At 35.8% G+C, this 17,940-nt stretch overlaps 1 protein-coding gene across 3 annotated transcripts in view; it reads right to left on the bottom strand.

Moving 5' to 3' along the window:
• Positions 1 to 17,940, bottom strand: part of camk1b (calcium/calmodulin-dependent protein kinase Ib) — a 63,143-nt gene that overhangs the window by 7,848 nt on the left and 37,355 nt on the right. For all 3 annotated transcript variants that reach the window (XR_005281902.1, XM_038298112.1, XM_038298110.1), the window contains 5 exons: positions 12,891 to 13,022; positions 4,556 to 4,630; positions 3,443 to 3,581; positions 2,388 to 2,514; positions 2,094 to 2,169 (listed from right to left, as the gene is read on the bottom strand). Coding sequence is in view for 2 of the 3 variants with exons in the window: in XM_038298112.1 (XP_038154040.1) it covers positions 2,094 to 2,169; positions 2,388 to 2,514; positions 3,443 to 3,581; positions 4,556 to 4,630; positions 12,891 to 13,022 (549 nt within the window). In the remaining variant the exon portion in view is untranslated. The remainder of the gene's footprint in view (positions 1 to 2,093; positions 2,170 to 2,387; positions 2,515 to 3,442; positions 3,582 to 4,555; positions 4,631 to 12,890; positions 13,023 to 17,940) is intronic.

The raw sequence follows: 17,940 nt of genomic DNA, 5'->3' as shown, positions 1-17,940 counted from the left end.
GAAGCAATAACTAAAATGAAATAAACATCATGTGCATTCTTTATTTATTAAAGTTTAGTAGGAAGGACTGCTGGGTCGCTGACTGGACCGGACCTCAGCAGTGGTGGTTCCACTGTAGTCGACCAAAATCCCTGATGATTTTGAATTCCCCCCCGACATTTTTTTAGTTATGAAAAGTAGGACATGTCCAGGAAAAGGAGGACGTCTGGTCGCCCTACCATATCAACAATTTGATGTTTCAGTGAGTGTGTGCTTGTTGGTATGATGCGTCTTTGCTCAGCAGCTTTGCTCGTTGTAAACCAACCAATCAGAGCACAACTCATCTAAATATTCATGAGCATACCACAAAAGGAAGAAAACCTGTCGTTTCATTCTGGGGCTTTTTAACCAGGCTTGAATTAGGGCTCATAGAACAGCAAATATGCCATTTTCAGCCCAAACAATGTTACACACCCTATTCAGAGACCTTAAGGACCAGCCCCTTTAACCCCTTTAAGGATCAGCACCAAGAACCCTATATAATCATTCTATGACCCCTTTAATCTTACGTATTTCGGCAACATTTTTCAGAGTTAACAACATTAAAAGTTGAGCAGTCCAGCTGAAAACATATGGCTGGACACCTACAGTACCTGTTACTAGAGTTACATGATTACATGGAAGAACAAAAAAACTGTATTTATTTGAAGTGGTGGAAAGTAATGGAGTATATTTAGTTCATTAGTGTACTTAAGTAAACTTTTTGACTATCTTTACTTCAGTTGAGTAATTGCTTTTTTTTTTTTTTTTTCATGGGCAATATACAACTTTCAGTCCACTGCATTTCAAAGTCAAATATTGTAAATCCAACATCAATAGATTCCCAGGAAGTTAGTGGTCACTTGTTCCTTTTGGCTCAGCTCAGCTTTGTAATCCCCTGTTGCTGTTTTTCCTTCTTAAAAGGCAATTTTTCAACAATGTTTCTCACACAGTTCATCCTTAAGAACAGGTATGCTGGATGTTTTTGAATCTCTCTTTTTCAACACACCGGAATCAATTGGTAGCTCATTAGCAGGGAAATGCAGGACTTTGCAGTGCTGAGGAGGCAGTAACTACCTCCAGAGAGAGGAACTAAAACATGGCAGACAGCAGCCATTCAAGTCTGAATTTGGACACCGATGTTTTAGAGACTTAAATGACATTCAACAACTTTGGAAAAACTCAAAGCAGACAGTTTGTAGTTTATTCATTTTATTAAGGCATTATTTGTTGCCATGTGGCCGAGTTGTTCAGTCGGAGGAGTTCTCAAATCAGAGTATGTGTTTTTTGTGGTAATAGATTCAACCTTTAAATCTCTATTCCATAGTGAAAGTGTGAGGAGAATCAAGACTCTCCTGTATTCGCTTTGCGTTTTTAAATAAAAAATTAAAATAGCTATGTTGAAGTTCTTTATAAGTAGTGTAGGATTTGCAGAAGAGTGGTTCGACACATCAATACATCAGATGGTTTCTGAAAGTTACAGGTTCTTTAAAATTACGCTGAAAATTAATATATTATTTGTACATTTGAATACTTAAGTACTTTCAAATGTAAAGTCCTTTTCAATACTTTAACTTAAGTAAATGTTTGACCAAGTAATTTACACAAATAGTAGAGTAAAATTTGACGATCAGTTTCAGTACTTTTACTCAAGAACTTAAGTTGAGTACTTTATCCACCCCTGTCTACTCGTAAGTCTATGTGTGCTGCTTTTTTAATAATTTTTTTTAATAAGGGATGAACAAATTCCTTGTGAAACAATAAAACTATGACTACATAAAAAATTATGTTTAACACAATAGCAAAATAGCCACCTAAAACTAATCACTATTTATTTAATAGTTTCATCCTTTTATGAGATCAATCATAACCAATAAATAAATACTGATATAAAAATTTGTGACTTTACCCTGTTGTTTCTTTTAGTTTTAATCCAATACTTGTAAAAAACTGATCCTACATCAGATTTCTAAATGTGAATATATGCAGTTATTGCATCACCACTTATTTTAGATTCATAGAGGAAGTAAGGGTATATGTCCTGCAGATGGTCGCCACCAAAAACTTGTACTCACAGAATATATGCTATGACCCCAATAGACCAGCAGTCCACAGCTTTACTGTACGGTTTCTGCGCTAAAACTTCAGGAGCTGAAAAAGAGAAGAGAATAGACTGCAGGTTTTAATGCAGAATATATATATATATATAAAAAAAGTCCTATGCCTGATGAGCAAATTTTGGGAATTCTTTCAGCTCTGCTTTTAGGCACATTAAAAATTAATTTCAGTATTTTTTCAACATAGGAAGATGCAGCATTACATGATTTGTGGGATGAGTAAATCAGATTGCCTCTGTCTCTGAATCTTACCTACATATCCAGGCGTTCCACAGGCTGTCGACATCACGCTGCCAGAGCCCTCGATCTTTGACAAACCAAAGTCACTGATCATGATTTTTGAGTCTTCTTCCATGCTGTAGTACAGCAGGTTCTCTGGCTGTAAGATGAGGAGAAAGACATAATTAGATACAGAGGCGCGTTTAAAGCACCGTCTCCTATATGTAGGAGATGAAAAAAAGTTTTAAACCCCCATTCTACACAAACCTTTAATAAAACCTTGACACTATCAAATAATTTTTACTATTATATGTGCTTTACAGTTAAATACATTGACCTACAAATGTATTTTATGTGACAGACATGAAGTAGTGTCTCAAAAGCATTTTCTTTTCCTAAAGCTTCACAATCTGCTAACTTATTTTTCATTGTTTTTAACATGAAATCCCCCAAAAAAGAATCAAAAATATAATAATGTACTCAAAACTTTCACTCAAGTAGCACTATTAATAGCACAAACTCAATTAAAAATAAATAGTAGTCCTTCAAGAAATTACTCAAGAGTAAAAACAATATTTGTTAGAAAAGCTATTTAAGTACTGACCATTAAAGTATGTAAAACCTAACGGTGCAATTAGACATTATGTCCTATTTTCCAGACTGAAATAAATAAAAAACACAATAAATAAAATGATAACAAAATGACAAATTAATGCAGAAGAAACAATTTTCTCTATCCATTTTCTCCAACATCACACCGATCCTTACAATAAGGTACAATAAGCTGCTCACTGTGGACAAACAAGCTGAAAGCTTTTACTCAAGTTAAAATATAAGTACAGTATAGTAAACTACTGCTAAAATAACCTTTTATTATTAATTGACCAGTTGTTACTCACCTCTGCTCTAACGTGAAAGAATGTTAAAAAGTTCAAGAGGTTGAAAGTCTTGCAAGGTATAATACAAATGAACAAGTCTTTTCTAAATGTATAATCAATATTCAACATATTTGTGTTACTGGCAGGGGAAATCAAATATTAGTTAAAATGGGGGCAGAAATAAAAAGCATGCAGCTTGGCCAGACTGACCTTGAGGTCACGGTGCACAATGCCCATATCATGGAGGTATTTGACAGCATCCAGAATCTGTTGAATGAGTTTACTGGCATCTTTCTCTGTGTAGAACCCCTTCTCTATGATACGATCAAACAGTTCCCCGCCGGACACCCTGCAGAATGGGATACATGCAGCATAATATTAACAGCAATATATAAAATATCAACCAGTTTATAGCTTTTACAACAGGAGGTGCTGAAGACGTGCTAAAAGGAGGTTGTATGAAAAACATGAGAGGAAATTAACAGGAGGAAACAGAAAAAAAACAGGAACTCGCTGCTACAGCCAGTAACCAGAGCAAACAACTTCTAGTTTTTCTGTGCTGAAGTTGTTAATAACGGCTACACACAACACTTTTTTTAAGTTAACACTGTCAATATAGTGAAATGTAAAATATATATATATATATATATATATATATATATATATATATATATATATATATATATATATATATATATATATATATATATATATATACATATATATATATATATATACTTTAATTTAAAAAAAATTCTAAAAAAAATCTACATAGCACCACGCAGTTGCTGATTTTGGCCACTAGATGGAGACCTCACTCTGCAAATTTCTCATCTACTAAACAGAAATCTGGCATCTTCATTTGTTCCTTTAGGAAGACTTAATGTAAAGACCAACACTGACTAAAATAATATGGACATTATAGTAATGTAGTTATTCCAAACACCTCCTGCCCTCACCCAATCTGTTGCTTTTCATTTTCTGCTTTGACTGTGATTAATGCGTAAATGATTTACACATTTAAGAGTCTCAAAATTAACAGCCCTCCTGATTCTATTCTGGCACTGATCTGGATCCTCTCCGTGACATTTCAGCAGTTTCAGGTGGGTGGGACACTGACAAGCTGCTAGTGTGAGGCCAAACTCCCCACTGATGTTCATGGGTAGTCCACACAAACACACACATACAACACACAGGTTCAGCGTGTGAGTACAGTTCAAGGCATGTGACAAAGAGCGTGTGGGAGATAACGCGAGTAGGCAGTTGGAAACACACTTCGCACAAAGAAAGGAATAACAGTGCCACACATATGTGAATACTCACAGTTGCATGACAAGGTAGAGGTGTGATTTACTCTCGAATATCTCCTCCAGAGATACGATGTTTGGGTGTTTAATCCTGTTAGGGAGGAAAAAACAAGGAGGGAGAAATGGTTTGTTTGTGTATTATCTCACTTTTTAGAAATAATCCTATATATATTCTTAAATATTACATATGCATGTCTGTGCTTGCAGCTGGGAAATCTGATCTTATTGTAAAGACGAAGGGCTGGGTCACTTTATCATTATGGATAGGATCATGTGTCTCTATGCAGAGGCATGCAGCTCCCTAATTGGCTGAGCTCAGCTTAGGTGCCCTTTGACACCCATCAGTGCTGTGACAGCGGTAAGAGAATGAGTTACCAGCTTCACATTGCTATATTTACTTTATTATCTAATCAGTATTCCATTAATAATGTCGAATTTTGTTAAAAGTCTCCCTCACCTGATGAAATATATGACTTTCGTTTTCAATTAATCTTTTTTTTCCTTAAAAAAATCTAAGTCACGTATACAAGCACTAAGGTTTGAAAATAGGTTCATCTAACAATACCTTTTTAACATTACAACCCCAACCCTTTAATGTTTTTATCAATTTGAGGTACGCTACAATTGAAAAGTAGTGCATAACTGTAAAGCTGTCTTAAAACTAGTGTTGCACCGATACCGATACCAGTATCGGGCAGGGCCCCGATTCAGAACTAAAATGGTGGTATCGGTATCAGTGAGTACCAACAAATAGGGCACCAATATCATTTTCAGAGCCAAAAGTTTATTCAGCTATTGTCACTCATTCCAGGTAGGCAATAAAAAGTTCTACTGGATTCACTTTGTATTAGTCTTTTTCCTGCTTCACAAAGGTAGGCAGCAGCTTGACAAAGCCATGATGGCAATTATTTTTACATCCAAGTAGTATGCAGTTCTTCATTTATACACACATTAATTTCAAACAGATGGTATCTGTGTTGTATCAGTATTGGCCAATACTGCACAGCCAGGTATCAGGTATCGGTATTCGGGCCAAAAAATGGCATTGGTGCAACACTACTAAAAACAAGACAGAAAACTATGTAAGTAGGGGTTTAAATTGGCAAGAATCTGCCGATATGACACGTATCTCGATACACGTCATGATTCAATTTATCCCAATACATTAACAAAGACAATATATTGTGATTTTTATAATAATAATTCTCTGGAAAAAAATGAGAAAGGGTGCTACCTACTAGTGGCTGGAGGGTTAATAGTTATATAAAACAAAAAAAAAACTAAAAAGATTGTTTTCCTATGAATATCATTGTAACCTTTAAGATCCATTGGGATGCTTGTATTTTGAACCATTACAAATATTGTCTAATAAAATAACTTGATATTTGAAAGAATCAATATTTTATTTTACTACTAATGTGGACCATCTGTATCTTGAGCATATTACCCCGATACCCTTTAGTTCAATCCTGACCAGGCAACCATTTTTCAAGTGTCACCCAATTAGTTGATACATTCCTGCTGTAATTCAATTTCCATATAAAGCCAGCTGTTTTGTGGTTTCAACAGCAACGTCTTGTAATCACATCATTAACACAAAATAAGACAGCAGATAGGCAAGTAAAGTATATATGACTTTAGAAACTTGGGCGTCCACCTAAACCAACAGGCTAGGCAAGAAAAGTATTAACCAGAGAAAAGGTTAAATAGCCTTTTGTTTTGTGGAGAGATCTACAGCTCCGGTATTAGACAGCTATTATTAGGCATCCATAGAGGGACAAAAGCAAAAAAGATTTGAGGCACAGCCAAATTATGCTAGGCAGTTAGCCTTCAACATCTTGTTTGGGATAACTAACCATGCTATGGGGCACAGCAATCATTTGAGAAAACATGCACATTTTGGCCTATATGCAAAGTGACATATGTTAAAGGAAAACTAACACCACACATCATCCTCAGCGCACCACTTCCACCAAAGAACAATCTGCTGCATGATCTGAAATCTGCTGTTCACAGATGTGAACATCTGCCTGCGTGAGATAAGAAAGAATGTGTGAAAATCCTTAGTTACCTGTCTATAAATCAAAGACTTGCAGCTGTAACTGAAGCCTAACATGGTTCTATTAACAATTTAGAAGGGCTTGCTAAACACAAAAGTATTTGCATTTAAATTTTTTTATTTATTTGAAAAAATATATATATTTCTATTTCCTACCACTTTATAACTATTCACTTTTTTGGACTCTGTCAATTAAATAACTCCCTGGGAAAATCTCTGCAATTTGTGATTGCAACATGAAAAAGGTGAAGAAATCTAAAGGATATGAACACTTTTATAGGCCGCTGTTCGCGCTGCATATTGCTTACAAAGTCGAGATACTAAATTAAGACAGTCGGGAAAGACTAGTGTGCACCGAGCACAAAGCCACATGTACGAGATGTACTGAAGGGAACTCTGTATGGGTCAGCTCCAGCTCACATTGGATTACAGCAGTGACTCATCCAGATTGTAACGGTGCATGGACACCTTCATTCAACTGTTTAGGACACTGTTGAGGGAGAGATGGACTCAGTCCAGGATAAGTAACAGATTAATACTTCAGAGAGATCAGTCACGTGTGGCTTCATAACAGCTTAAGCATTCGGTTAATATTCTGCATTTCAGCTGAATTTCTGGGCTGGGGTGTCCGTCTAGGTATGAACTTAGAGAAAAAAGGAAATGCTTTTAACTAAATATATTCAAGAACTAAAATAATTATGAGTAAAATCCAATAGTCTGGTTTTAATAGGTCATTTCTAAGGTGCTTGGGGCTCCTGTGAACCACAGTGAAAGCCATTCTCCACAAATTAAAACTGCTCATAGTGAACCTCCACAGCAGGTGATGGCCCATCTAAATTACACCTATACATCATAATGGATCTAAGGTACAGCAATAAAACAAAGAGCATGAAGATGCTGCAAACCTCAATGCCTATGTGAAAGGGAAGGGTTCATTTTTCAGCAAAAACTAGAGGGGAATGAGCAAAAACAGCATCCTTTAAGGGTTCAAAATCCAAAGCAAAAAATTGAACTTTTTGGATGGCATGGTACAAAAGGTATAACAGCAATTGGCTATATGAAGACTCAAACATGGTAGCAGCAGTTTAAACATGGTCAGGGGTCTGCTTTGAACAAAGTCTGCTCCAGAAATATTGGAATATCCCAGAGGAGTCTGCCTGGCAATTACCAGTAGCCGAAAGCCCCAAGCTTTGGTGCACTTGGCTTATTTAGCAATACATTGATCTATGGCACATAGAAAAGTCTACCTCAGGTTGTGAAATGTTGCAATCAGGACTTTGATTATATGCTATGACTAGGACTATTTTGCTAATGGATTAATCTGTCCATTTTTCCCCTATTAATCAATTAATAATCAGATGTCAAATGGTTCCTTAAAGAATTAAGAGATAACTTAAAATTAATTATTGCACTTGAGGAGTTCAGAATTAGCATATTTACAGAAAAAAGTTTTTCATGCACGAGCAAAATGTTTAGATATTTTTCACAATTTAAGCATATTTACTGCTCTGGGTCGGTTGCTCTTTTAGCTAATGGCATTTTTCAGAGTCTGTTTATCTCCAGCTTGCATTGAATCAATTACTAAATTGGTTGACAATTTGACAATAATAATTTAATCATGTTTAATATGATACACTTTTTCATCCCTCATCAAAATTTCTTCCTAAAACAAAAATATCCTCAGAGCCAGTGGCTGCATGACAAAAGCAAGCATTGACCATTTCTTTAGCAGCAGTTTTGCGCTCAGTTTCAGTAATGCTACATTATTTTTAGCCAAATTAAGGTTTATTCAGACCTATATGGCTCTGTGTGAAAATTGATCTCCTAAACCTTAATAACTGATTTAGGAGGCAATCAACGTTTGTGATGACTTGTGATCTTTTACAGCATGAACAATTGTTTTATTCCAGCCACACTTTAAGATCATGCTTCAGCATCTCAGTAGGATCCAGGGCTTGGACTTGTATACTCTGAGGTGTTCATTTTAAATTTTTTTGGCTGTTTTAGCTATTCAGTAATGGATTTGTTGTTGTATTTTGGATCGTTGTTGCAGAACCCCAGTTGGTTTCATTTTGAGATCACAAACAGATGGCTGGAAAGTGTGGTCACTGCGGTCGCTGGAGTCCCAAAGCTTCAGATACCGCTTTAAAACCCTTAACTGATATATCTCTATCGCAGTCGTTCTCTTTCGTTTCTGAATTTCTTTGGATCTCAGCATGATGTCTAGCTGTAAAGAATCTATCAGTGTACTTTTCAAGGCAGGTCCTTTTTTAGTGATTTTAATTAGTGGGAACAGATTTGGAGGTCCTCAGTTGTGGGTGTAGCTAAAGAAAGGAAACTTAGTTCTAATAAATACCAAATAAGTTGTGATTTAACAGTGGCAATCACTTCCACACATGGCCATGTAGATTTAATTTCAAAACTACAATTAGCGCTATCTTTGACAGTTGTTTGAATTGTCTGATGTTCAAAAAGTTGTCTAAATCTAAATCGGGATCGGGACGGGACACCATTTTTTTCTGTGGGAGTGGGACGGGACAGGAGTGAAAATCCACTCCCGTGTCAGTCTCTACAGTCCAGGGACTGACTGCAGTTCTACTGTAAGGCGCCTTGGTCAAAGGTCAACGATCAGCGTACCTGACATATAACAACCACACCATGAATATTGCTTTAGGTTAATAGACTATATTAATTAGGCTATGTGTTCTGCAAAAAATAAAAATAAAAAAAATCCACCATCCCCCTTTTTTTTCCACAACCAGACTGCTGCTGACAAGCAAATATAAAGTTATTTGACTTCTTCATAAAGAATTTTGAGCTACTTCCTGCAGAAAAAAGCGCTAAGTTAAAACAGTTTCAGAGACGCTTCTCTTCCTGACCGTCACGCGTTCAATTAAAGCTGTGAAGCTTCAACAAAAATGAATGAAACTGTGATGCGAAGTAGGGTTCGCTTTGAGGAAGGTTGTTGTACAGATGCTCTTCAGGTATATTGAATGTTCTCCTCCTGGAGAAAAAAACCTTTAGGAGAATCTCTGATGTGTAGTGATGATGGACCAATTAATTCTCATCATTCAGGAACGTCTTCAACTAGGAAGTTTATTTGCTCATGTCGCTAAAAAAGAGTTTGATAACCTATTTTTTATGTTTATTTTAAAGAAATATAATAAGTGATTTTTTTATATACCTAAATATATTGTTAAAAAAAAAAGTCAACAATTAGTAAAGACGAACTCCTTTTGGTCCTCATCAATCATTTTCTCCTCTATTGCTCAGCTATGATGGGATGGCACAAGCAAACATGTAACCCCCCCATTCTGTGATATACAGGTGCTGGTCATAAAATTAGAATATCATGAAAAAAGAGGTTGATTTCAGTAATTCCATTTAAAAAGTGAAACTTGTATATTATATTCATACATTACATACAAACTCATATATTTCAGATGTTTATTTTGTTTAATTTTGATGATTACAAATGACAACAAATGAAAATCTCAAATTCATCATATCAGAAAATTAGAATATTGTGAAAAGGTTCAAAATTGATGGCCCCTGGTGCCACACTCTAATCAGCTAATTAACTCAAACCACCTGCAAAAGCCTTTAAATGGTCTTTCAGTCTAGTTCTATAGGCTACACAATCATGGGGAAGACTGCTGACTTGACAGTTGTCCAAAAGACGACCATCGACACCTTGCACAAGGAGGGCAAGACACAAAAGGTCATCGCTAAAGAGGCTGGCTGTTCACAGAGCTCAGTGTCCAAGCACATTAATAGAGAGGCGAAGGGAAGGAAAAGATGTGGTCGAAAAAAGTGTACAAGCAAGAGAGATAACCGCACCCTGGAGAGGATTGTGAAACAAAACCCATTCAAAAATGTGGGGGAGATTCACAAAGAGTGGACTGCAGCTGGAGTGAGTGCTTCAAGAACCACCACACACAGACGTATGAAAGACATGGGTTTCTGCTGTCGCATTCCTTGTGTCAAGCCACTCTTGAACCACAGACAGCGTCAGAAGCGTCTTGCCTGGGCTAAAGAGAAACAGGACTGGACTGCTGGTGAGTGGTCCAAAGTCATGTTCTCTGATGAAAGTAAATTTTGCATTTCCTTTGGAAATCAAGGTCCCAGAGTCTGGAGGAAAAAAAGAGAGGCACCTCATCCACGTTGCTTGAAGTCCAGTGTAAAGTTTCCACAGTCAGTGATGGTTTGGGGTGCCATGTCATCTGCTGGTGTTGGTCCATTGTGTTTTCTGAGGTCCAGGGTCAACGCAGCCACATACCAGGAAGTTTTAGAGCACTTCATGCTTCCTGCAGCTGACCAACTTTTTGGAGATGCAGATTTCATTTTCCAACAGGACTTGGCACCTGCACACAGTGCCAAAGCTACCAGTACCTGGTTGAAGGACCATGGTATCCCTGTTCTTAATTGGCCAGCAAACTCTCCTGACCTTAACCCCATAGAAAATCTATGGGGTATTGTGAAGAAGAAGATGCAATACACCAGACCCAACAATTCAAAAGAGCTAAAAGCCACTATTAGAGCAACCTGGGCTATCATAACACCTGAGCAGTGCCACAGACTGATCGACTCCATGCCACGCCGCATTGCTGCAGTAATACAGGCCAAAGGAGGCCCAACTAAATACTGAGTGCTGTACATGCTCATACTTTTCATGTTCATACTTTTCAGTTGGCCAACATTTCTATAAATCCTTTGTTTTTATTGGTCTTCAGTAATATTCTAATTTTCTGATATGATGAATTTGAGATTTTCATTTGTTGTCATTTGTAATCATCAAAATTAAACAAAATAAACATCTGAAATATATGAGTTTGTATGTAATGTATGAATATAATATACAAGTTTCACTTTTTAAATGGAATTACTGAAATCAATCTACTTTTTCATGATATTCTAATTTTATGACCAGCACCTGTATGGAGACATTAAGCGTTAACATGAGTAATGAAGCCTTTGCATGAGTCAATATAAACATCCCGCAGAGCCAAACAGGACTCTCAAGAGGTGTTTACTGCAGATTTCTTTAATTTGTCACAGTTGTGTCTAAGCTGTGAGCTGACCCCCACCACTCTCATTCCACAGTCTTCACCTCAGAGGGGATCATAGCTGTATATTGTGTTTCTCCTGTAACCCAGGCAACAAGACCTCTAAAAATAACCAGGGACCTGTGTAGATCAGCCATTTTTACTGTGACCTGTATTTCCCCACATCAGTGCAAATCGGAACAATTCACAATCACCTCCTGTGTCAATGTAAAAAAATATATATATATTTTAAATACATTGTCAAACTGAAATTAAACAGATTTTTCTGCTTTTTTAGAAGGCAAAAGTATTTTATCACATAGCATTTCTATTTTTTGAACAAGGTGAATCCAAACAAGATGTTTTAATTGCATTTTAAATTAAATGCATGTTGTTTAGCACCCGAATTCAAGGAAAAAGAATAACAAAAATTGAATGATCTTCATCTTAAAATGTACATAGATCATTAAATATGTCAGGGTCTGAATGAGTTGAATTTATTAAGACACTTTTGATTAACCTATTTTTTCCACATGGGTATTGGGATAAAAGACAGCGAATTTCACATGCTGTGAAATCCATCAACATTTTTTTTTATTTTTTCACATTTTTTTCATATGACTGAGAAAAACAGATTGATGCTCCACCTAGGTCATGGTATGATCTAGGGTTTCGGCACAATCATTTAGAATTGTGAGGTGAGTTGATCTTCATCAGCGCAGACAGAATGTTTGCATTGTGGAGAATGAGTTTACAAAAATAACTATCAGTCCACTGCTGAGGTCAGATCCCTTAAGAAGGAAATTGGGGACTGTTATTTACTCTAATATAAAGTAATGTAGAAGAGGAACACTGTGATTGATATCTGAATAACAAATACCATGTGACTAGTCATAAGGTGTGAACTGTTTTTTTCTATTCTACTACTGTAAAAGCTGTTTGAAAATTAAAATCTAAGTTCCCCTCCATCCCGGTTTTGGGAAAAGTGGATTTTTTTTTATTAAATCCTACAATTACAACAAAGAAAGCAGAATACCTACAATTGAAAAAAATAATTTAAACTGTGGCCTATTGAACCTGTTGCTGCTACTCATTTTCTATGGTTCCTTGACATTGATTTGCTGGTTAAAACTGTGCAGTCTTGACCTTGTATCTTATACTTTGAGCCATATCTGAAACTGATCTTTCTCAGGCCATTTTAATTCATATCTAAATGTTTTACTTCTCCAAGGAAAACGGTCACTTACTTGTGCAGGACTGCGATTTCATTCTCAATACTGTTTTCCTTGCCTTCTAATGCTTTCTTAGGGATGCACTTGATAGCCACCAATCTCTGTGTCTTCTTCTCCTCGGCCAGGAACACTTCAGAGAAAGCTCCCCTAAAACACAAACACAAAGTTCAGTATTTAAAATCCTCCATCAGACACCAGCGTTTAGATAGGGTTCTTTACGGGTATCCCTAATATGGAGGGAAGAAAAGAAAAACAAAGGAAGAAAAGTCAGGATTTGTTCTTAAATGTGAGCAAGAGAACTTGCCAATAAAACCTAAAAGTTCTGGTTAAAATCTTGGCCTTCTGATGCCAATCAGAGATTATTTTTAACATTAGCCTCCTCCTGAAGCCTCTGAGACGCTGATTCAAGTTTTGGCGAGTCTGTTAGCAGGTGGGATGATTTGGGACGCAACGCTGCGGGTTTATATCTGACTCACATGATGGGCAATAAAGCACTTAGATGGCTACATTATCTTGGTTTATTTGAGGGCGTTTATATGGATCATATAAATCTCTCAATGCATCTTTCCAGTTTACCATATTTCACTCAATTCCAACCATGTAGCCTCTTAATAAAATTCAATAGAGCTGCATGTTATTACACAACTTTGTAGTGCAGCATTGCATAACGCAGTGATACACAAATGTGTATCATAAAAATATATTTATTTATCTTTTTTTCCATTGTACTTCTGTCTTCCAACTAACTAACAAATAAAAGAATCAGATATGAACAGCAAGTATCACTGCCTGGAGATCTTTATCAGTTTGCCTATATGAAGATAAACAGTTCTACTAAACTCTTAAGCGCAAAAAATCCTGACTTATAGTAAAAAGAGTGACATAACTGCTTATTCTCCTGGCCCACAAGAGTGTACAGTGTGCACCCACCCACACTAGTGGGATTAGTAGCACAACGGAGACAAGAGGCTGTTTGATAAGGAGGCTGAGGGTTAGGATGAACAAAATATAAGAACTTAAATTGCTCTTAAGCTGCATAAGAGGCTCCCAGACACAATGACACTAGTCTGTGACAGCTGTTCCAGTATACATTTAGAACTGTGTATATAATAATATTAATTTGGAAGAGTTTCTAATGCAGGAAAAAGCACAGATCCATGTATCATACAGATGTTTAAAAAAAGTGAAGTTTAACAGAGCAAATATGATGAAAGAAAAACTACTTTGTTCACAACAAGGTTTTAAAATCAACAAAATAAAGACAACATCGTAACACAATTCACAGCTTTATGTTTTTATTCTGGTTGTAAAAAAAAACATTATAGGTCAAAATTAACTGAAAGGGTTTCAACCTGCTTCACATCATAAATGTGGCCTATCTGACAAAGCAAATCATAATACTGAAACTGAAGTGAATCACAGGACAGTCGTGGTTAAAACAAGGTATGCCTTTTTATCAGTTTTTGTGAATTTACATTTAAATTTACAGTAACAATCGAGTGGTTTTAACAGGTCTTCTGACCCAAGGTGCACTTTTATGACTCACCTTGTTGTGAAGAAACTAGGGGGGATTTTGGGCAATTAAATCTGATCTAGGTCTGATTTTAAGGGCCTGCATCCAATATTGTAATGCTGATGATGCTTCTGTTTAAAATTTCTATAACCTATTAATTAAAACTGCATGGGTTAGTTATTCTTACACCCATTGTTTTTAATTGCTGTTGTAATAATATCACTTGATCAAGCCTTTTCTAACATACTACAGAATAAGTGACAGAAGAATTTATGATTCTTGCTAAAATCGTATCGGGTCATTATCGTATCGGTCGATTCTCAAAGCTGCAATTATAGGTGTCATATCAGAAATGAAAAAAGAAGAAATGTTTACCATATTTTAACACCATGGGACTTTTATAATTCATTCAAGCTGTCAGATCGATACAAAAAAGTTGGACATTAGTTAGGAAGATAGAAGTGATCAAGAATTTAGATAAAAAATAAACTTTACCTTCTAAGAAAAACAGCTTTTGATTTTCATTTACATAAAAAACAGCAGAAATGGAAGACTAAACATCACCTAAGGAGGATAACATTTATGTGAAAATATGGTTGTATTTTATAGTAATGTGTAAAAAAAATCTGATGCATCTTAGATAATTCACTTTACACAGCTAAAACAGTTTGGTCTTCATTGTAGTGACTTAATCTTGTGCTTAAAAAGCTTAATAGAGGCAAAATATAAATCAAACTGAATGGAACTCCAAGAAATGAAATAAAATAAAAGAGGCATGTTCCAAAATGTTACTGTCTTAGTAAAGCATTTCATTCTAAGCGTTGAGGTAAGATTCACACTGCTGCTACAGAATAGAGCGAAGCAGCCGCAGCTAAAAATGTATGTGTGGGCCGAGGGGAACCACAGCCTCCCTGTCAGTTGGTTTACAGATACATTATCATTTACAGACAAGGAAGGACTGCACAGCAACAAAGCCAACTGTCACCAAACAGAGAAACCTTCTGACTTACAGTGTGTGAAACCCTTCTCTGTATAGAAAAAAATAAAATAAAAAAACTTAAAAATGCATCTAAAGTTAGTTTTTTTCATAGAACTGTGGCAAACTGATTGCATTTGAATGTTTTGCAGTTTAATATTAAACACAACCACCAGAGCTTAAAATGCATCCTTCTTCACACCACTAATCTTCCAATTCCCAGTACTAAAAACAGCAAAAACTCAGCCAAACCATGCTGTGCAGAAAGATGTTTGAGTATACCAATATAATCAACTGTATAGATTCTAGTAGTTATTACTCTAATCAATATAGTTAAGTTACCGCCCTGACCTAAATGCTGGAGTTCGATGAGGAAAATAATTCAGTGTTATTTTATGCTAACACAACCACCCTAAGAGTGAAGCTTCTGGGTCACAACTCATCTAGTAACCTTCACAGTCACAGAAAGGCCATTAGGTCTGGAAAAAATCCAGCTGTGTAAAGGATGCTGTCAGAGCTGCAAATTCCTCAGTAGCCTTTTGTTGACATTTTCCATGCAGCCCTTGTCAGACCAAAAGGCAGAGGGGGTGAAATGTCCAACTCTGGTTCACAGAGCATTCAAGAAAACCTGAGAATGCTACGACAACCTCTACAAGAGAAGATTGCATTATTTTTCACAAAAAAATATTGCTTAATAAAAACAACACATTTTATTTGTAATGCACTTTACATTTAAGAAAAAAAACTAAACATCGCTTTAAAACACTTATGAATAAAATCAATGTCACAATGATGAAAAAAAATCTTACACTAAGATATTCCTTACAAATTAAGGAAAGGCAAGCAATATAACTTGATTTTTCTGTCAATACTGACAACAACAAACAAGAGAGCACCCTAAACAATAACCCAACTTTGTGCTTTTAACTTCCTGTTACATAATCTTTTGGTACACTTCTTTTTTGTCTTACACTTCTGCTTTTAGGTCAAAAAAGGCGTGTGAGGCAGATAAATTATAATTTTAGAGCACCATTTCAGTCACAGCAGGAACAAACAAAGTGGATTTAATTAAGAAAATCATAAACTGTGCTGTACTTTGACAAAAATACAGGTTGGATTTTGTAAAAACCACAAAGAACAAGTAATTTTCAAAGCATCTAAATAAAAGAACACAAAAAAAGCTAATAGCAGTGAATGTGAACATAGTGACTTATTACAACAAATAAATGATCTATTAAATATGTATTCATGATTCATCATTGAAATAAAATGAAATTATTTAAATGTGTCAATAAGGTGAAATCTTGCTGAAATTGAAAAGTATGTTTAACTATATAAATATGTAATTGTATGATATTTACAGTGCCCCTTTCATTAAATAATTGTTTAAATTCAAATCTTGAAAAACATCTGCTTACAATAGATATTTCTTCTTTATTTAAAAAAAGAAATGTTAAAAGAAAAGACTTCAACATTTTTTCTCTCAAATGTTTGCTTTTCAGATTGAGTTTTAAGAGTTGCATTATTTTTTAAATATGTTTTACAGACCACATTCTCTTCTCTTTTGATGGCGGGATTTTCAGCTGTAGTGAGGAGCAAAGATCCATTTCTATCAGTCAGCATGGACTTGGCGTGCGCGCCAAGCGCTAGCATTTGTAATGGGCTTGATCAGAGAAAGCAACATTTTTAATAAAAGGTTTATCAAACTTTCATTTCTGGATTGTATTATTTTCTATTTACAAAACCTGTTCTTTCCTTGCAACAATAATTATACAAAAGGTGCAGAAAACTGCAGTTGGGCAATATTGGAGTTCCTTAACACATATCACTAATCAAAACATTGTTGCAGGCCATGTGCCCCATCATAAAAAAGGTATTCCCTGATAGCTGAGGTTTCTTTCAGAAAAAACACCTTAAGAGGCACAACATATTGTTAAATAAGAGACTTCCGCTGTTTTGTATGTATATATATGTGTGGACACACTGTATATACTGCATATACCCCATGCACCATTTCCTCCTTTTGGCATCTTCTTTTTGACTACTGAGCCGATGTAACAAGTAAATTTCTCCACTGTGGGATCAATAAAGTCTATCAATCAATCAATCAATCAATCAATCAATCAATCAATCAATCAATCAATCAATTTTTAAGGTCTTGACTCCCACACTTAATCCCTCAGATTTCAGAATTTACAAAACCTTCTGCAAATATCTTGATTCCAGATATCAAAGATCCCCATAAATGGTTTGGGCAAGTCAATACTGATGGGCCACGAAAATGAGACATTGATTAGGTAAAACAAAATGAATTTGCATGTCTGACACACAATTTTGCATGTCTGACACATTAACACCAATGCAGTTTTTGAAATGTGCAGCTGTTTACATCAGTAAAGAAGAAGTCAACCCTAACGTATTTCAGTTAGAAGCAGGTTGTTAGCATTCCTGTGTACTGGGGTCTCCCAAACTATGTCCTCAGGTCATACCGTCCTACACTTTTACATCTGTCTCTGCTCCAAAACACTCGATTCAAGATTATTTACCTCCTCAATATTTTCCATCACAATTTTGGA

This window comes from Cyprinodon tularosa, unplaced genomic scaffold (assembly GCF_016077235.1).
Source record: "Cyprinodon tularosa strain WSP-4 unplaced genomic scaffold, ASM1607723v1 ctg40, whole genome shotgun sequence".
In the NCBI taxonomy this organism is placed as follows: domain Eukaryota; kingdom Metazoa; phylum Chordata; class Actinopteri; order Cyprinodontiformes; family Cyprinodontidae; genus Cyprinodon; species Cyprinodon tularosa.
This window is presented reverse-complemented; position numbering and strand designations above follow the sequence as displayed.